Source organism: Rhinolophus hipposideros, assembly GCF_964194185.1.
Source record: "Rhinolophus hipposideros genome assembly, chromosome: 2".
Taxonomy (NCBI): domain Eukaryota; kingdom Metazoa; phylum Chordata; class Mammalia; order Chiroptera; family Rhinolophidae; genus Rhinolophus; species Rhinolophus hipposideros.
The window spans coordinates 95370390-95392910 of record NC_138048.1 but is presented as its reverse complement, the minus strand read 5'-3'; the positions used below and the strand labels follow the sequence as shown (position 1 = coordinate 95392910).

Below are 22521 nucleotides of genomic sequence, written 5' to 3'. Positions count from 1 at the left end.
ATATTGACATTCTTTAGGAGACATCCTGAATCAATTTTTTTTAAGTTTAAGGTATATAGCATAATGAATCAATATCCATATATTGTAAAGTGATTGCCACAATAAGTTTAGTTAACATCTATCACCTCATATAATTATAAATTTTTTTCCTTCCAAATATACCATACAGAATTGTTAATTCTAGTCATCATGTTGGATATTACATGCCCAGTATTTCTTCATCTTATAACTGGAAGTTTGAACCTTAAGACCACATTTACCCAATTCCCCCACCCCATGCCCACCCCCTGCCTCTGGCAACCACCAATCGGGTTTCTTTTCCTATGACTTTTCTTTTTATTCCACATATAAGTGAAATTACACAGTATTTCACTTTCTCTGTCTGACATTTCACTCAGCATAACGTCCTCAAGGTCCATCATTGTTGTTGCAAATGGCAGGATTTCCTTTTTTTTTTTTTTATGGCTGAATAGTGTGTGTGTGCGTGTGTGTGTGTGTGTGTGTGTGTGTGTGTGTGTGTACACACTACGTCTTTATCCATTCATCTGTCGATGGATACTTAGGTTGCTTCCATATCTTGGCTATTGTAAATAATGCTTCAATGAACATGGGTGTACAGATATCTTTTTGACATAGTGAATTCATTTCCATCAGATAAATACCCAAAGTACAATTACTGGTCATAGGGTGGTTATATTTTTATTTAATTTTTTTGAAGAAACTATACTGTTTTTCATAACAGCTGCACCAAATTATAATCCTACCAACAGTGCACAAGGGTTCCCTATTCTTCACATCCTTGCCAGCATTTGTTCTCTTGTCATTTTGATGATAACCATTCTAACGTGGGTGAGGTGATATCTCATTGTTGTGTTGATTTGTATTTCCCTGATGATTAGTGATGTTGAGCACATTTCATGTACCCGTTAACCATTTGAATGTCTTCTTTGAAAAAATATTTTTTTCAGTTTTTTTGACCATTTTTAATTGGGTTATTTGGGTTTTTTTTTTTTTTGCTATTGAATTGTATGAGTACTTTATATATTTTGGATGTTAAGCCCTTATCAGATATATGATTTGCAAATACTTTCTCTGATTTTATAGGTTGCCTTTTCATTTTGTTGATTGTTTCTTTTGTGATATGGAGTTCTTATACCATGTTTCCCCGAAAATAAGCCCTAACCGGAAAATAAGCCCTAGCATGATTTTTCAGGATGACATCCCCTGAACATAAGCCCTAATGCATCTTTTGGAGCAAAAATTAATATAAGACCAGTCTTATTTTTGGGAAAACACGGTAGCTGCACTTTCTCTCCTGTATTGTTTACGTTTTTCAAAACTGTCTTTATGTCATTTCATTGAATTTACTGCCTCAAAACTCCTTTGGGCTAAAGAGAATGTTAATAGACACATGATAGAGCTAAAACTACAGGTAATAGAGCCTTCATAATAGTTTTTAAAATTAGAATAAATAAACAATGTGTGTGGGGGGGTGGCGCCTGAAAGTTACTCTAATTTTTTTATATGAAGTACAGATTTTTTTTGGTCCCACCTCCCTTTTGCATGGATTTGTAAAATCCACATTTTTCCAAAGGTATTTTTTTCTTCTTTGCATCCTACGCTTCAGTTGTTATGATAACCTGCATACATAATATGCAGACAAGTGCTTTATTGCGACTTTTTAAAAAATGCTACTTACTTGAGACAAGCTGCTGATTTCTGTTGGCTCCTCATGAGACATCTTAAATCTTCAAGAGGCCATGACAGTAGATGTGCTTCAAGAGTGGTCTCTAGGCAACAGGATTCCAGGCAGAAAGTCACTGAGGAGGACACAAAGGGAGCAGAAATGTGGTAAGACGCTGAGTTTGGGAAAAGGAACAATTTAGAGAAAATGTAGACACATTTGATACATCCTAGGATTTTGGAGAGAGGAGTTAAGAGGAAAATTTTTAATCTATCACTTATTTCTTAAATTAGACTATGGGATTTTAAATGATTTATTCAGGACTTGTTTAAATTTTTAATCAATACAATGTAATACTCAATAACATACTCTTAAACTATAATTTTGATTCAGTTTTGATCATATACCTCAAATTATCTTTTCCTTTTTTAAAGAATGAAATAAATGGGTAAGGAAAGAAGGACTTAAATATTTGAAAGTATGTCCCAGTACTCAAGAACAGACTCAAAAGTATCTCACCAGTATCCTAAATAAATGAGGTCTCCACATATTCTCTCCATGGTTATAGTATCTCCAACTGTTTTTAATGGTGATAAAATTACCCTACTAAAATTAGACTTAATATCATAGAGACTGATTTTTTTTTTGTGGATTCCAGTGAATCTCTAAAATTGAATCTTGTGAAAAAAGGAATATTAAACATATTGTGAGTTCCACCCACTTTTATTTTCCTTATCGCACCTTCATCCGGAATCAAGTATAAAAAAGACACTTTTTAACAAAAGCACATACACTCTGACCATATCTGTAGAGTAAAATATAGACATTTGGGCAAAAATAAACTGACACATGTGAATAAGGAATAAAAAGAAAAAATTTCATCATCAAAAATGTGCATCTACAGAAGCAGAGCTCCACCTGTTCCACATATGGTATTAAAGATAAGAGAATTTAAATAAAATGTCTTATCTTAGCTTTAACATTAGCTACAGCTCACTAGTATATTACAACATAGAGACAAAAGATATGAAAAAGAAAACATATTTGGAGTTAAATGTATTATAAATTGACTTATGATACCTTTTTCAGGAATACAAGGAATGGGACCACTCGGAAAGAAAAGATACACACTATAATATCTCATTCTTATAGGTGCAAAGACCAAGATAAATTGTAAGGGCCAAAATAATTTAACTATTTTCTATATGCTGGAGGCTTAGAGCCTGAAATAATCAGTGTGCAGGAAGCACCCAATGACTTTAACTTTCTTTTAAAGTGTTTAAATTCATAAATAACTTGTTCTTCTCTTATTGCTCTACATATGTAACTTAACTCTTCTTGTCAAATTTTCTGTGTATTTTCATCTGCTTCCTGACTACTTCTAAAGCAAACAACATTCATATCTCCATTTGATCTCTTTTTGAAAGACTAGGAAAAAAAACACAAACAAACAAACAAAAAAATCCAGTTATCAAATTTACACATGAGCACTGAATTCTGTCCATGCTGCATTTTGAACTAGGTAGGAAATTATCCTTGATGTCTTTGCCTTCTGAACATGTGTCTTTAGTTTTGTGCCTTCTGATATAGACTGTTCTAAATTTCCAAGGCATATCATTGGATTTCATTATATCTTGCATGCATAAATCAATACTTTATTTTTTAATTTAACTGGATTTTTAGGATGCAGAGAATATTTCACTATTAATGTGTGTGTGATTTTGGATAACCTAGTTTTGTTACTACTTTTATTTTTCTACTCAGATATCATGCATATTCCTTTCTACCCTAAGCCATTGAGGTACTAGCACAAGCCAGCCAAGATCCTTGGCTATGTGTTTTTTCCACATTCATTAAAATATACTTTTGTATTGGCAGTTTTAATAATTCTCATCATCTGTGTCTCATGGTGTGCTCTTCATCTTCAGTACATTTTGCAGACCATCATTAATTCTTACAACGCTTCTGAGAGGTAGATAAGTGGGTGTTACTAGTCAGATTTCCATTTAGTCTAACTGTGGGAATCCTTCCATCAACATAACAAATGAAATTGGGACCCATTATCTCCACTGTACAGATGAAGAAAATAAGACCAAAAGATTAAGTGGTGACCCAAGAGGAAAGAGAGCTTGTGTGAACAGAGTGGAAAAGCTTTTTCAATACCAGCTCTCAATCCTGGGTCTTTAGTATTTATCTGGTTTACAGACTCTCTTGGCTGAGAAAAACAAATGGAACCTGTATGTGATGCTTTAGAGAGCTCTGTATAAAACTTTTCTCTAAGAATTATAAGACATAATTCAAATACAAGAAAAACATTGTTTAATAATCACGTGATTTGTTCACCCTATATTTAACACTAGGAAATGGGAGAAGCATCTATTCAGAACAGCCCTTTGCCACCTTATTGTGTTCTGTAGAAATACATCAATTACTAGGATTTCTTAGAGAAAATGACCTTCCTTTTCTTTGAATAGACATTACATAGAACAAGCATTATGTTACATAGATAATCAAAACACAACTCTGTCCCACTACCTTCTTACAAGAAGCTTTTCCCCTCTGATGGCTGAAAATCTGACACATCTGTGATTTTTCAGCTCACTCTTAGCCCACAAGTCTTCTAAAACATTCTCATTTGGAAATTTTAAATGCCTAATCTGAGATGTCAGTAAGCATTTTAGGCTTCAAGCCAGGCTTCTCCCCATCTTCTAGCTGAGGTGGGTCTTCATGGAGAGAGGTGTGTCCAGTTGCTCTATTTCCCCACCCAGAAGTCCCCTCCCACCAGAATGAGAGCTATGGGAGGGCAGAGAGAAAACAAGGGCATAGAAAAGTTCTGGTTCAGTTCCTACTTAGCTGGCTTCCTGCTCTCTGCTGGGCCCCTCTGACAGCAGCCCCCAGGATGTAGAGCTTCTTCCCTGCTGGCTTGGTAGCCTTGCTGGCATCTAATTCATGTGGACACTGTTTCTTCTTCCCTGCACCACCTCCTGGCCTCCTATCATCCTCTGCACACAAATTCAGTGGTCCCCACATCGCAGCCCCATTGTTCCCGTTGTCTCTCAGGACCTAGAACAGCTCCCCAGCTGGCTCTTTGTCCCACTAGGCCCACATCTGGTCCACAGATAGACAGTCAAATTCCTGGCCTGCTATGGACTGCATATTTGCATTCCTCACAAAATGCATATATTGAAGCCCTAACCTCCAATGTAATGGTTTTAGGAGGTGGGGCCTTTGAGAAGTGATTAGGTTTAGAAGAGGTTATGAGGGTGGAGCCTCAGTTTAGAATTAGTGCCCTTCGAAGAAGAGGAAGAAATCCCAATTTCGCTGTCCTGACAGGATACAGCAAGAAGAGAGCTATCTGCAAGGCAGAAAGGGGGCTCTCATCAAACAGCAAAACTGCTGGCACCTTGACCTTCAACTTCCCAGGCTCCAGAACATAAACGTTCAAGGAGATAAATGTCTGTTGTTTAAGTCACCCAGTCTGTGGCATTTGTCAAGGCAGCCTGAGCAGACTTAGACACTGCCTTATATTTGACTGAGTGATAAATTCCCCAGACACAACCCTTTCCCCTCTCTGTACTACCATTGACCCTTCCTCCAGCAAGAAAATACTGCACTCTGTTGATTGTACCTCCTTTTCCAATTTTCCTTGCCAGAACACGATTCTTCTTTTTCAGCCATTCTGATCTGCTCAGTGATGTTTTGTGCATTCAGACCCAGTCACTTTTCACTAATACAACCTCCTGCTTAACTACCCAACCTCACTCACAAATGCCTTTAGATCCTGCTCTACTGGGCTTTGACAGTGTCCCAAATGCACTGTGTTCTCCCCTCCTCCAATGTCTTTCTCTTACCTTGCTGTATTAGCTTCCTAAGAGTGTCATAGCAAATAATCAAAACCTATAGCTCAAAGCAATAGAAATTTGTCCTCATGGTTCTGGGGGCTGAAATCAAGGTGTCAGCAAGGTAACGCTTCCTCTGGAGTCTCCAGGGGAGAATCTTTCCTTGTCTCTTCCAGTTCCTGGTGCTGTCAACATTGCTTGGCTTATGCTCAACCTTCTGCCTCTTTAGTCACATTGCTTTCTTCTCTTCTGTCTGTCAAATCTTTCCTATGTGTTGTTTATAAGGATACTTGTCAATGGATTTAGAATCCACCCATTATACTCCAGAGTGATCTTTTGATCTCAAGCTTCTTAATTTAATTACATCTGGAAGGAGCCTTTCCAAACAAGGTAACGTTCGCAGATTCTAGGAATTAGGACATAGACATACGAGCATCTTTTGGAAGACCACCATTAACCCACTACACTTTCCAGTGCGTTTCCTCACCTCTTTTGCAAACTCCTAATTGGTGTCCCTCTCTCCATTCTTGCCTTTTGTAATCTATTTGTTATTTTACTGACTTCCTCCTTGCCACTGACCTCTCTGCTATACAGTCACCCCTTTACCATGGTTTTCAAGGCCCTTCGAGCTCATCCCAGTTTAGCTCTCCAAACTCATCTGCAACCATTAGTCAAACATCTTTCTGTTATCAAAACTGTGTACAATACTTACTGTATTGAACTGTTCTCTTGAAATAAGCCCTGCTCTCTCTCACTTTCTCACACGTTGCTTTATCTTCCTGAATACGTTTTATTTTTTCCTTATTGACTAACTCGTCTTTCAAAGCACATTGTAATGACCACTTCTTTCATATTCCATAATATTTTGCTGTCTGTCTTCCCTAGTCGCATCCAAAGGAGATACCTTCTGAATCACTGTTGTGCCCACAGCTCCTAGATAAACACCTGAAGAGGTACTTCATCCACAAGTGACAAACATATGAAGAGACATGGTCCTCATTCTTTTCTGAGAATTTATCAAGTGTAAAGATCTTGTAAAGCTGATGTCAAATTTAGCTGCTTGAGATTTCAAACCAAATGGAAATATATGACACAAATGACATATGGGAACTCAGTTTGAGATTTAATTCAGACATTTTTATTCAATAGAGAGCATAAAATCAATATTTACACGGTGGTCTCTTTAAAGATCCACATTTTCCTTAAACATAACATTTAGGGGCCTTGATCTTAAAGTGATTTATCCTCCCAAAAACAATGATTAGTTTTACATTATCATGATAGCATTGTCAGAGGCAGTATGCATGCCTCTGTCTCAATTTGGTTAAGAGCCACACTTCACTGAGTCCATGGCATTTTAATAACTTGAACTTAAAATAGTAAAAGACCAAATTATACTTCTTAGCCTCATGTGGAGCTAGACCTTCCCTTAGGGACTAATATAAAAAGCAATCTACCCACTAGTAGCAGATGGGGAAAAAAGAGGTCAAGATTTATAGAACAGAGCCAAAGGTTCTATGATCATTTTTCTTTTTAGGCGTGTTTCTCACAGTGCTCTTGCTAGCTCATTTGCTTTTTAAAATTAACCTTTTTTTAATAGAATACAATCCAAATTCTTGTTAAAGGGTTGATTTTATGTTCTGTGACTTGAGTGATACAAGATTGATGAAACAATCTTTGAAGTCATGCACTGGTGAATTGATTGGCATAATCCCAAACTGTTTACATAAAATAAGTTATTGGTGTTGTTCCCTAGAATATTTATGACTTGATTTCCTGATGAGGGTCTGTTGGTGAAAAGGGGCTCATTTGCAAACTAAATTTGAGCAAATGTGTGACTAGTTTTAAGGACCAGTCAAAATTATTAAGACTGTTGACTTTGATTTCAAGTAAAGAAGAAAAAATATAAAGTTTTGGCACCAGTGCAACTTAGTCTGTGTAACTGAATTGACTATTCTTTAGTAACTTTTTTACATCATCAAAACCAAGTAACTAATATATTAATGCCCAATAAATACCTTTCATTACCAGCAGATATTTTCAAGTTTGTCATCCAAGTGGACCCTGGCAGTTCAAAAATGGTTAGGAGAAATGTGAGTAAAAGTTATAAATGGTGAAAGGAAATGAAGATATACCATTCCATTAAGATTCACTTACATCTGCTAGGAAATTGATCTTCCATGCTGAACGTTGGTTATGTCAGCAATGAAACAGGACGTTGGATAAATAATGAGTCTGAACCAATTTGGCAATTTTCAGTTGCTGGACTACTTTTCCTCCCTATTTGGGAAGCATTGATCTGCCTATCTTTATAGTCAAACATATATTTTAACGGTCATCTATGAGCAGTCAAGATTGCAAACAATTGTGCAGTTTTTATATTTCTGTAACATTTTGTTAATGTTTTACTAGCTTTGCAATATACCATCAGAAATATTTTTCTATGTTGAATATTCATTTTGTATACTCATGATTTCTTCCCATGTTTTAAAAGCATTTAGTAGACTGAGAATATGAAACAGAATGAGGACTGAAAAGAAAATAATAGTAATATTCATAATGATATTTCTTCCATTTTATCTCTGTAAGTGGATATGTTTTGACTTAAGTTACTATCTCTTTTCTGTTGAGAAATTGCTGCTAAAATCACTTCTTTTTCCAGCTCTACATATCTGAGTCCATCTGATGTTTCTTTTTCCTAGGCTCCATCCTTCACCTCCTAAACCAATTTCTACTGAAACAGAAAGCTCTTGAGCAGCTTCAGACCTGTTTGTAACTGCAAGTCATTGATTTCCGACTGTGGCTCTATATTAGCCCCACCAGTTTAACTTTAAAATTATAACAATATCTGGATCTGATTCCCAGAGATTCTGATTTAATTGATCTGGTTTAGGGCCCGGGCATCAGTTGTGTGTGTGTGTGTGTGTGTGTGTGTGTGTGATTTAATTTTAATCTAATGTGAAACCCGAGTTGAGGACCATAGCCTTCACTCTGAGGCAAAACGGGATTGGCTCTCATATTCTTTACCAAATCAGGTGCACTATGGGCCCCATTCAGCTGTGTAACTCAGGGAGCCTGATACCTTGGAAGTTACACCTGTCTTGGATTGTAGTGTTTCCAGGCCCACCACTGGACTTCCAGTTTGTTTCCTGAGTTGAAACTCCTTATGAAGTTTCATTTTGATAACAAGATTCTTGTCCCCAAAACTGAAGCTCAGAGAGGACAAGTGACAGAGCTCATTAGTGGATTTAAACTTCATCATGCTAAATCCACATCCTGTGCTCTGAATCACAACACCGATGCCTTAGCCAGGCTAGTTAGGCTTTTCTGTGGAAACAGATAAACCCTAAAATCTCAGTGGGTTAGCCCAACACCATTTTATTTCTTGACCTTGTAACCCACTCAGAAGTGTGGTTATCTCTCAAGCTGTGACTCACTGACTCAGTCTCCTTCCATATTGTAGGCTCACCATCCCAGAATCTTTTGGTTGCAGTACCACAAACAGGCTAAGATAGTAAAAAGAGGTCAGGAAGAAACATTGAGTCCTAACTGACCTTGACAGGAAATGATATATAACTTCCTTTAATATTCTGCGGGGGAGAATTACCACATTTTGCTGTGTATAATGCGTTCCTATGTATAATGATCACCCACGTTTTTGGCCCAAACTTTCAGGGGAAAAAATCTTTTGTTTTAATTTTTTTAATTCAAATTTTTATTTCTCTACATTTAGGTACTTGTTTTTTATATTATACAGGAACTTTAGCATTTATTTTTTTTAACATATTATGATACAAGAAATTTTATGTAACGAATAATTACAAAACACATGAACAGATACAAGGTACAAGAAATTTTATATATCAGTAACAAATTTCTGATATTTACACATCATAGAAGGCCAAGAACTCTTTGTTGTTGCAAGTTTGTCATAAGTTCACCAAAACCGATTACCATATTCCAGGGTATTATTTTGCATATGGATATCATTGATTTCTAGAGGTACACTTTTAACTCACAAGCATAAATAAAATAAAAACATGTATATAGATATGGAATTAGTACTACCCATATATAATGCATATCCTTATTTTCCACTCACAAATTTGGACAAAAAAAAGTGTGCATTATACACAGCAAAATATGGTAATCACACAGCCCCTCCTCTCCACGATGCACAGGAACTGGGAAATGTAGAGAAGCACGTGGCTTCCTGTCTCTGCCACAACCCTACTGCACTATACTGCCAGCACTCACCTGCCTTAGATGAATCTGTGGAATTAAAGATTATTATCCCCATAATCCCCTGATGCTGTGTTCTCCTTGTTGGATCTGTCTCTCTCTCTACCCAATCTGCATTACTTTAATCAGAAGAATCTTTCATCTGCAGTGATGACCCACATTGTAATTTGTGATTCTGCCTGTCTACACTGGCAGTAATTACTTGTATAACTTCAGTTTGCCTTATTTTGTCCGGCTACCCCAACTTGTATTAGTTAATTTTTTTTTTTCTCCCCAGTCAGAGAACTGCCATTTCTCAGTCTAGGTCCCCTTGCTTTTGCCTGTCCTAATTGATGGAACAGGATGAAGTCTAACTGACTTCTGAGACATACAAAAGAGACGAAACTGGTGTGACACCACTCTGATGGTTCAAATCCAGCACAACTGCCTATAACTTGCTTGGCAATAAGAGTGAGTAGCCTCCTGACCTATTGCAATTTCAAAGAATACAGTGAAACATTCAAGCACATTATAATAGCTGCTCCTAAAAACGCACAGAATCAATCCGATTTTCCAATCACTTATGCTCTTTAAAAACATATCATGTAAGATATGTTCCAAACCAACTACTGTGTCAAAACATAGCCATTTTTGCCAAGATTTTTGAGACAAAACTATATTTTTCCAAAGTAGAAATAGTAAGAGCTAGCTAGATGATATAAATGAGTACATGCAGTTATAATTATTTAGATAAAACATTTACTACTACCTGGATGATTTTTACATCTCCACAGACTTGAGATTGTTGCTTAAACTGACAATAAATAAGGATTACTGAACAAGATATCTCAGAATTGGAAGTGATACTGGGGGAGAGATTTGTGTGAATGAATCCAACTTAAATTACAATTAGCGAGTGTTCATAGAACTTTGTTCTTATGGACTGTAATTAATTATCACACTAAAATTTAAAACACTTCTCATCTTTTTTTGCATCTTCATTAGGCTGAGATTTCCACCTCTGCTTTGCTTTCCTTTCTTGACCTACAGCAGCTATGCTATTAAAGTGGAATTTCTGCTAATTAGTTGTGGTACAGAGGAGCTGGGGGCAGGGGGCCTCAGGCATTCATTCTCTGATCCAATTAGATTTTAACTGTACAAAGACCTGGATCGGATGATCAGACTGCATGAAGCAATCTAAGAATAACTCACAGACTATTATGTTTTATGGAGGTTTAGGGACATTGGTTTCAGAGAAGGACAATTAAGAGTTGATTGATTATACAAATAAAGCAAATCTCTTACCTATGCATGCTCTTTCTGCTAAAAGTTTATGTAATACAATATTAAAGAGTACATATGCCTTTTATAAACATATTCATTTTGTAAAATACACTCAGTTAAAGTCAGACCAATAAGCAACAAGAGTAAGCAAAGTTTATCTTCTGCCTTCTCTACAATGCTTTCGGGGCCTGACACTTCCCTTCTTTCCTATAGAAGATCAGAGCTTTCCCTCTGTAAAGATTCCTTCTTTGGATGCAACAGATCTGGTGAACTAAATCATACTGTAGTGTCACACACTTACACGGTATTGTTACATAATGGAATAAGCTGCCTCCAGACATAATAAGCTGGGAATGTCCAAAAACTTTGGTGATTGGACATAGCATAGAATTACAACAATCCTTTAGGAGTTTGAACTTGGCCTTAGCGCACCACTGATGTTACCTTCTACGTTCATAAACTCCCTCCTCCCCACCTTTTTCCCTGCCCCACTGCCTTGTCAGTTTCAGTCTTTCACCATGTTTCGCCCAGATAATTACAATGATCTTTTAATTGGGCGGCCTAGGCACAGTCTGGTACCCTTCAAATCCATGTTCCACATTCCTCTTAGACTGATTCATGCTTATAGCTTTTTGCTTGTTTTCCATATACTCCAAAACAAATGACCAACTTCTTTATTGTGTTATTGAAGATCCCCCAATCGGCCCTCCAACCCCCTTCTTATTATCCAGCCTCACCTCCTGTTTTCTCTTTCAGCAACTCTTAACTTTTCATGGTCCCTTAAACACATCATGATATATTACATTCCTATGGAATTTATATGTTGTTCTTTTGATTTGAAATGTGCTTCTGCTCTAATCCCCTCAATTTATTTTGATCAATTCCTAACCTTCCTTTAAGATTCAGGAGGGGTTACGGCCTCAGGAAGCTAGACTCAAGCACCCCCTCAAATACACATACTTGTATACACCCACACCCTTTTTCACTGACATACATCCTCACGCATGCCTTCTCTCTACTCACACACACCCAGTCTCTACTCTCTACACACGCACTCACACATGCCTGCACACATGCTAACACATCTGGATTAGGTGCTATCTTCTGCTGCAACTGAACGTGGTCTGTGTTTCCCCCATGTCCACTTAATGCTGTATGTTATAATTGCATGCATGTATGTCTGTGGCTTCCCCAGGCTTCATCTTCCTTGAATCTCCAACATCATATCTAGGCTAGAGGAGATAACTAAAAAATGTTTGCTGTTGCATAATTTATGATTCCAGGTTCCAACCTTGAGATTAAATGGTGTGTGTTTTTTAATAAAGCCTTCTAGAAGAGATGGCCGCTAGGAATCCTCAGAGTTCCACACCTGTAAACTTGCCTCAAGTTACCTTTCTGACTTAGCGGTACCACTTCTACATTTAGGTGAAACATGGACAGATCTGAGATTTGGAATCCTTTGTCTCTACCTGTCCTTCATTCTTTATAATTCTAGCTCACATCTATAAACTCAAACCTGGACCTGGACTCCTAATAATGCCAACTATACAAAGTTATAGTGTGTGGGAATACTTGTGTCGTGTCTGCCAAACCCCTTGCTATTCCTAAATCCACCATCTCTGTTTCCTTCATGTCTTTCCCCATTTACATAATTCAGGCTGGGGACAAACAATGACCCAAGCTGGGCCAATTGCAATGCTCCTGGCCACGGCCAAGTGGATTGACCCAGAGCTGGGGCCTCAGTCTAGCTGGACCGGTCACACTCTTTCACTGGGATCGTATCTACTGGAATGAGACGCGGTTGAAATCAGTTTTTCTGTCACAGATAATTAGAAGGCACAAAACTCAGAAGCTGGAGCTATGCAGAGGCAGCCATCTACAGTGAGAGACAATGACAGTGATGCTAGCATGAGGCTGTATTGCTTGTGAATGACATGAAGAATCACTAAAATGAGCCTGAGGCTCCATCCTGTGAGGAAGTCAAGATGTGATGGTTCCAACCAACATCAGCTGGGCACAGGTGAGGTTGTGAGCAAGGCCTCCCGAGGGGTGTGATAAGGCAGTAGCCCTGGGGTCTGGGAAGCCATGAGCTTGTGAGAATTGTGTGCAGATGATAAACGTCAGGACTGAGCAAATCACTGGCAGGCCTAGAACAGGCGATCTGCCCGGCAGACGGTGATCAGTCACAAGCTTGTCTCAGCAGAGCGTGAGTACTTGTTAGGGTCCAGGAAGAGCATCACAGCTGTTGGGTGGGCAGGCCAGCTCGTAATGTATAGTTGGCAGAGCCGCAGGAGGATCTATTGGGTGAGACAGCATGTGGGCTCACTGCCAGGGTTCTGTCATGCCTTCGTCGTCTGTTACCTGCTCCGGCAGTTACATGGAAAGGATTACAACCTCCAGCATCCACCCGAGTCCTATAGGAACCTTATTAAGTTTTTAAACGTCTAAGCCTGAAAGGTAACTGCTATTCTGTCAGGTCAATAACGGTGTGAGCTCCCATGTTTATTTGAAGCTCTCCAGGCTGGAGTCAATGGAAAGGAAAGCAGATTACTCTGAGGGCTCTGCATTTTCATAATCAGATTCAGTCTCTTAAGTCTGATATGCTCTCAGGACTTAAATCTCAACAAACAGACTTTCAGTAGAAATCCTTGTAGTCAGTGCTAAAAGAACTGCTTTGTGACTTTTTTTCCACTCAACATATGATAAAAAGCTACCGAAAGAAAAAGAAGAAAAATCCTGTCTAAAGCAATCATTGTAAGTTAAGGTAATTAGCTCTGTGTGAAGTTTCAGCAAAGGTTACTTCAAAACGGTGAACTGTGGCACAGCATTAGAAATGAGAGAATTATATCTGGAAGTAATTGGGAAATTTTAGGTTTGGAAGGCAGAAGGCAGGGAAACCTCTATGCAGGGGCTGTTTCTGTTTAAACCTAGCTTATGATTGCATGTCTCATAAAGCCTTCATTTCAACACATTTTTATGGACTGTCTATTGTGTAGCAAGGGGCAATCACCCACATGGAAGATATTCTACACTCTGGCCTCTCACTTACTCCCCAATTCAATCAGTCACCAGGTCTCAGAGCTTCAATTTCCCAACCATTCCAGGAATCCTTTTTCTCCTCTTCTTCTCTGCTTCCCAGCAAGACTTGGTTTAGTTTTTACATGCCTAGTGTTTCGTAGCATATCTGGCAGAGTGAACAGACTCCACAAACGAATGCTGCGTAAATGAGAGAATGTGAGCAAGGCAGTCCACTGCAGTATAAACAGCTCTGGGGTGGAAATCAGGACCACTGAGGTCTATTCTATTCTATACCAGGAAACAAACTAGAAGACATATATTTTAGCCTCTCACAGATTTGGTTTTCTTGCCGGTAAAATAAGTGGGTTGGATTCTATTTCAAAAGACCATCCTCCGGGTCAAAAAACTGTATAAGCAACTAAGAAGCATTAAGAAATCATTACTACTCATTTTAGTTTATTACATTCATATTGTTGTTTTTTAAAAAAAGAAACAATTCTCTTTTGCTGAGTAGGAAAAATTCTTTAATTGTTTTCTTTTCTGAATCTTTTATGCTTGGAGATAATTGACCTTCAAAATCTCTCTTTGCTTACTACCCCATGTATGGCTCTAAAATCCTTCAAGGTACTTCAAGGTATCATTCAACTTTGTATCCCATCAATCAGAACAGTGCCTGAAACATGACAGATGTGCAATCTATACTGTATTTCATGTGCTGTTATCTAGTGGCAGCCATTTAGAATTGCAGACATAATGACAGGAATAAATCAAACACCACAAGGACATGCCGTGAAAATTAAGCTGATTTAAGTGTGGGTCAGTACTACTTTTCCAAATATTGCTGTTAACTACACAATGAACTTAATCACATCCATGCATATTGCACAAAAATGTTCTGGAAACTTTTGTAACTATGAATGATTGCATTTAGACTTCGACATTATGTTATGTTGTGCTATCTCAAGGTTATATTGGTAACTAATCAGATAATGACATTTGGAATCCATACACTATGCGGAACATATCAATATAATTCCGGGAATCCTTACTCAGATTCCTGTTTTCCTAAGTAAAATACAAATACACACACACACACACACACACACACACACACACTAAAAATTGAAAAAAAAAATTTAAATCGTTTTTCTCTCTCATGTAAAGGAAATCCACAGAAAGGCAACTCAGGGCTGATAGAGCATCTCCATATAGTCATTAGGGACACACATTCCATTCCATAGCACTCGTACTTCCTCCATCCCTAGGCAGAATGTCCTCAGGAGACTAGAGCTTAGCCATTACATTCATATTTCAGAAAGAAGGATGGAGAGTAGATGAGGAAGAAGGACAAAAAGCCCATTTCAGCCAACGGATAGGAAGTTTTCTTGAGTTATGTCACAAAATATTTTACTTAACAACTATCTTCTAGAAGAGGTAGAGTCAGTGAATCAGGTAAATTTATTCATTTAGAGAAATGTTAGTTTCTAATTTTATTATTATGAGGATAACAGGGAAGTTACCTATAAACCCCCAAGAAAGATTTACTGAGGGAAATTATTAGGGAGAAGGACTGGCATGAAAAAAATGCAAAATAAACATCTTTAGCATATCTGCATTTTATAGGATATTTTTGCAAGTAATGTAGACCTATTGGGAAAATCATATGCATTGGTGTTTCTACCTTCCATTCACATTTTACCCATGGAATTGTAACAATATGTATGCATAGTTATTAATGACATGAAATTATAATTGTCTTATTTGACATATGTATAGACATGTATGTAGCTAGATACAGATACAGACGTACAGATACAGATACAGATAGTTCTTTAGTCCTATTGTTAATAATGGAAGTTACAAAATAATGTATTCTTAATATTGAAAATGATACTTCATTAAGTTTGCTTTCTAGTCTTACCATTCTGTAATGATTTAGTAAAGCAACAGAAAAAAAGTATCCTATTTAAAAGAAGCAAGTCAAAGTTTTACTAAATTATATACCTTTAAAATTGCCAATAAGTTTTGAATACAATATTGGTTTTGAAAACTCAAGACCATAAAAATATTGCATTACAATATTTTAATGCATTGGCCAAAAGAATGAATTTTTTAAGAAAATGGAATAGTCTGAAGAAGAATTTTGCCAAGTTTTACTTTGCTCATTTGTGCATTTTACTTTCATCCCTACAGTGTGGAATGATATTTTTCTATTGCTTTCATTCGTTACACATGAATTATCATAAAATAAGTAGGACTGTTTAATATTCCCTTCTTGGTAAAAATATTAAAATGCTGTCCCTTCACTTTTAACTATATTTTTCATTATAATAGGAAATGAACTCATTTTAAGTTAATTCGTTTAAAATTGTGGTCCTTTTTTCCAGAAAACTTTCTTCTAAAAATTTTACCTCTCATTTATGTACTCCTTAAAAACTCTTCATCCATATCAAAAGTTTCTCATAATGGAAATACTCTGTAATTCTGCCCTCATCTTTTATGGGCATCAAATATCTCTGTGTCCTTTTTTTATTTTCCTATTTTATTGGGACTAAAGTTATTATTATTGCACAGAATATTCATAAGTCCTTTCTATTACGCTGTTTTTATAAAATGCTTTTGTAAATTGGTCATGTCAGAGAAGAAGGGAAACACTACAATTATTTTTTTTCATATTTACTATTTACCTTAAATATTATTTAACAGTAAAACCATGTCAACATGTTTATATTAAGTTACTGTATAGCAGTTCTGAGTCTAAAAGTGTGTTGTAAATGTTACTGTAACAATTGCAACAATACCAAAATCTGTTTTACTTATCAAAAATTCTTTATGGAATGAAACATATTGTTTCTGAGCCCTATTATAAACCACAGTTTCATAGCATCATTAGAGCCACTACAAATACATTTAATATCTTGATTATAAAGTTTCTTTTTGGCACAAATTTTCAATTTCATTCGAAATTTTTCATTTTCAAGTGGTCAGTACCCACCCATGGAGCTAATCAGTACACGGAAATACATGCACCTACAAAGAATTTTGGAGGACAGAGAAGGAAGTCTGTGGGGTGTTTTTCCTCCTGACACCAACCAATTCTCATAGCAACTGAATGTCCTACAATTCAATTGCATTCTGACACTAACTCCGGGTTCGTGTCAGACTTCACAGTTTTAAGGACTCAGTCCCATAAGATGTGGGACCTCACTCCAGATACAGGTCACAGTTATTGAGTCCCTAGATTACCTACACTTCCATCCAACACGGCTACAAAGTCAGGGATGCCCACAACCTCTTCCTTTAGGTTTGATTAATTTCTAGAACAATTCACAGGACTCAGGAAAACACTGTACTTACTATTAATAGATCACTAGTTTATTATTAGGTTGATGCAAAAGTACCTGCCATTTTTGCAATTATTTTTAACCTTTTCAACCACAATTACTTCTGCACCAACCTAATATAAAAGATAAAACTCAGGAACAGCCAAACGAAAGGGATATATAGGGCCAGGTATGGGGGGAAGGGAAATAGAGCTTCCAGAGCTTCTGTGACCTCTCTAGGTTCTCTGCCCTTCCAGCAACATAGTGTGTTCACCAACCCATAAACTCTGAGCCCCATCATGTAAGGGCTTTTATGGAGCTTCCCTTGGGTGGCTATGATTGATTAAATCATTGGCCATTGGTGAATAACTCAATCTCTCACCACTGCCCCCTTCCTCAGAGGTCAGAGTGAGGCTGAAAGTTCCAACCCTCTAATCATGCTTTGGCCTTTCTGGTGACCAGAAAATATGCACACCCTGAAATACATTCTTTCCAAAAACAAAATTCCCTAAATTTTTTTCAAGGTTTTTATGATTCCAAATTTCTCACATTAATAGCTTGCTTGACTCTTTCTAATAGTTGACTAAACCAAAACCAAATTATTTATATGCAGATAGGTTAGTTTGTTTATTGTTTCTTTGAATTAATAACAATAAAAAATGCTATAAAATTTATATTTACCATGTCTTAAATAACTGATTTACAGTTCTTAATGGGTATCAAAGGATCAAGGACACCAAAATCATGATTTAATCAAAAACCTAATTTAATACATTAGTTGCAACCTCATTATTGACCTCAAGGGCAAGCACTTTTGTTGGAGCTGCCAACAAGGAAGCAAAATGTGACTAATTTTCTACTTTCCACTATTCAGAAAAGGATTAATGAATATAAGTATATCCCAATTTGATGTTAACAGTTTCTATAACACATACTTAAGAAACTCTATGCCTGGAATAATTGGGCTATTGACTGTTCTGGAACATAAATTAAGTCCTCCAATTTAGACCCCTTATTTAGACCTGAAAATTACATTTATAAAGGAGGTTTCCAGATTGCTTTTAGTTTTCTTATTTGAAATATCTCTTTTGATAAATCTTTTTTCTTGAAAAACTTATTTATTAAGCTGCTAGACTTTTCCCTTCTTAATTACGAATAGCAGCACATCCAGATATATCTCACATTCTGCTTTCATAATTTACTAACAAAGTTAAAATGCATATAGGAATATTTTAAAGGAGCCTATTGGAATTCTTAATGGTATTCTGTATTTGTTTGTTTGTTTGTTTGTTTGTTTGTTTTTAAGTAAGTGGAAAAGGTCACAGAGAGAAAATCTCTTCTGAAAAGTACAAATACAGGTTCATAATTCCCTGTCCAAAATCTTTAATAAACTCTGGAAAGTGAAGGGTTTGACGTACCTCCATTGGTAGCAAGACTGGACCTGAACAAACCTGGGGCTTCTTTCTAGTCTCTGTAATCCACAAGTGTTAATATTCCCAACTTTACTGCAGAAATATAAATGGGCTGTGCTCAGGATGCTTGCTATGGGAGCATTATACAATATACATATACTACTGTATTCCCTTTCCAAAACCTGAAAGTTCCTGACTTATGAGACATGTCTGGCCACAAGGGCTTGAAATAAGAGATTATGGACATGTCCTAGAAAAGTATACAATGAATGTTTAAATTGCACTAAGAATAATGCCTGATCTCGTGAGCGATCCATGAGAACAGATATTTTATGACATGAAATTTGGGAGGAGAGTCAGATAAACACCAAATTGACCTTCATGTCATTAAGAAAACTGGGATGGGGGTGGGGTTAGCAGCTACAGTTGGAACCCAGGCAGTCTGGCTTCCAAAGTCAAGCTCTTAAAACAGATGATTTTTTTTTTTTTAATGAAGATTTATCCTGAAAGCTTCCACAGTCAAGCTCTTAAAACAGATGATTTTTTTTTTTTAATGAAGATTTATCCTGAAAGCTTCCACAGTCACAGCAGAGTGAGACTGAGTCTCTGAGCTGAAAGCATGTGGATTCTGTGAAAGGTCATACCCATAATGGGTAAAACCCTAGGCTCCAAGATACTAGAAGCCCAGCTGATACTCCACAAGTATGAAATTGGAGCACCCTTTAAAGAGAACAATGAACATCCTCCAAGAAATAAAACTATGGGAACTGACCTCAGGTGAAATTCACATATCTAATGCTGACCCTGCACACTGAACTTCCAAGCAGATATTTAGTGCCTCTTTTAAAAATAAGAGGAGATTCGGGGATCGTCAAAATGTCAAACATGGAACAGATCAAAATGAACAATCAATAAAATGAACCTGAATAGGACAGAAGAAATACAAAGAATAAAGAAAATTTCAAATAATTTATCATTAGTACCTTCAGAGATTAAGAGAAAAAATAAAATTACTTCTATGAAAGCAAAACAAGGCACTTTAAGAAGGAAGGTTGCAACAGAGGATAAGATAGAGCAGCTTGAAATTAAAAATATGATAGCTGAAATTTAAAAGCTCAATAAAACACTGTAAGATAAAGTCAGTGAAACTGCCAGAAAGTAGTTCAAAAAAGCAAACAGAAATGAGAAAAATTAGGTAATATATCCAGGAAGTACAGAGGATTATTTCAAAATAGGCTTCCAGAAAGAGAAACAGAGAAAATGGTGAAAAAGAAATTATTAATTTATGGAATGGCTTCAAGAGCAACATGAGTCTCAGATATGAAAAATCCTAAGGGCCTGGCAAAATAATTTGTTCAAAATCCAAGCACATTGTGGAATTTCAGAAGACTACTGTGTTTCCCTAAAAATAAGACCTAACCGGAAAATAAGCCCTAGCATTATTTTTTAGGATAACATCCCCTGAACATAAGCCCTAATGTGTCTTTTGGAGCAAAATTTAATATAAGCCCCAGTCTTATTTTTGGGAGAAACATGGTAAGAGTATAAAGAAAATGCTAAGAAATTCAGAAAGAAAACAGTACCACACAAAGGAAAGTAATTAGAATTCTACAGGATTTCTCTCTATAGCAGTACCAAATTCTAGAAGACAATGAACAATGCCTTCATATTTCTGAAAACGAATGTCTTTCACCTTAGAATTCCATACTCAGCCAAACTATCAATTGAGTGAGTATAGTATTAAGTCATTTTCGGGCATGCGAGGACTCTTAAACATCTATCTCCTTTGAACCTTTCTTTAAGAAGCCATTCAAGAATGTGCTTCGGCAAACAGTGCAGTTCACCAAAAAAGAGCAAGAATGGGGTCCAAAAACTAGACATCCACAGACCACCAAGCAGGTCTTAGAAACAGTTCCAGTTTCAAAAGGAACCCCTGGAGTTGGTAGGTTACAAGAGAAATCACCATGGGGACAAAACAGAACTGATAAAGTAATTGTTACTGTGTTTGAGTGTTTTAAAAGAACTGATCATTGTTTTAAAGATTTCTAAGAATATCAAGGGGGAGGGGGACAGGAATAGTAACAGGTATATGGAAAAATGGGAATTCATGGAAATATCTTTAAAAATTTGTGTAAGATAGCCATGGTACATTACTTGGCTCAGTAGTAAGTAATGGCATGGTACTAAAAATATTGATGACTAATTTAATGAAAGATAAAAGTTTTTCCAAGGGATATACAGCTCCAAAACTGTAAGATAAGCCACTAGAAATATGTAAAAATAAAAATTTCAAAAATAAAGGAATGTAATAATATTACTGACAAATAGGAAGAGAGATACTAAAAAATGTCTGAAAGAGTTGAAAATGATTGCTTCTGGGGAGTATACAATTTTTTCTTTTTTCCTATTCTACAAGATAATCACTGTCTATACATTCAAAAATTTGACATGTAAAATTACGATCTACCTCATTACTGCTATTAGTCTGTTAACACTTGCCTTTTCATTTGTAGTATTATTTCTATGTTAACCATGTATCATGAACATATCAATCCATGTGGACCTCATCACCCTTTTCAATCATTGTATAGGATTCATTCTCCGATGTATCATAGTTCCTTCTTTTTGTCAATCCCCTTTTAATGGACACTAGGGTGTTTCTGATATTTTGCATGTAGTAACAACACTTGGATGAACATCCTTGGTACCTTTTCTGTGCGCACATGGGCTGTATTTCCTTAGGAAGCATTGCTATAAATGATAATGCCTGTTGAAATTTTACATTTTGATAAAGATTTCCCTGTTACTTTCCAAAATGGTGAACAAATATAGACTCCAACAAATCATATTATCTACACATAATGATAATTTTGACTTTTTCAGTATTTTTTTTTCTTTCTGTGATTTCCTTGCATTAGAAAAAACTTTCTGGACAAAAACATTAACATTGATAAAATAGAAGGTTTGCTTACGTTGTTCCTGAATTTAATGGAAATACTGTTTGCCATAATTGGTCTCTGTATAATTTTTTTAAATGTTTGGTTTCCTTTGTTTTGTTAAGAAAAAATTGTAGTTCTACTTTATGAAGCGTTTTAATCAGAATAAATGTTAAGTTTTATTTAATATTTTGGCATTTATCAAGTTGTGTTCATTAAATGCATACATTCTACAGAAAATAGATAAATTCTTTGCTGTTTAAGTACACAACAGAATGTCTTTTTTTAATTATTATTTTAGAGAGCATATCTGTGCTTTGCATAAATACATGAATTTTTAAAACCAGAATCTGAATGTTGGGTTTACTGTTCTGGAAGAGGATTCCCTAAAGGTTTATAACTCTTTTCTTATCCATTGAAATACAGAAGACTGTTAACTGATTCAGAGAATTATCCCTTTTTTTTTATTTTTAACATTATCTTTAAGAATATTTGTAAAGAAGCATTCGTCATATAGTCATTGAGCTGTATCTGAAAGGCTGAAGGATCCTATGAGACTTTTCAATAAATGTACTTTTGTTTTTCCTGTTTAGGGGCACGGCAATTGCTGGCATCGTGTTTGGAATTGTATTTATCATGGGTGTCATTGCTGGAATCGCCATATGCATCTGCATGTGCATGAAAAACAGCCGCGGGACCAGGGTGGGGGTCATCCGGACCGGTCACATCAACGCCATCTCCTCCTGTCCTGGTAAGCAAAATGGCTCACTCCTTCTCAAGGAAAAGTCTGATGTCTTAGTTATG

The 22521-nt window shown here is 36.5% G+C and overlaps 1 protein-coding gene across 3 annotated transcripts in view; it reads left to right on the top strand.

The window, feature by feature from the left end:
• The window catches only part of CYYR1 (cysteine and tyrosine rich 1), a 95101-nt gene that overhangs the window by 58572 nt on the left and 14008 nt on the right, over window positions 1-22521 (top strand). For all 3 annotated transcript variants that reach the window (XM_081074626.1, XM_081074625.1, XM_081074624.1), the window contains one exon: window positions 22311-22468. In XM_081074626.1, coding sequence (XP_080930752.1) covers window positions 22311-22468 — 158 coding nt within the window. The remainder of the gene's footprint in view (window positions 1-22310; window positions 22469-22521) is intronic.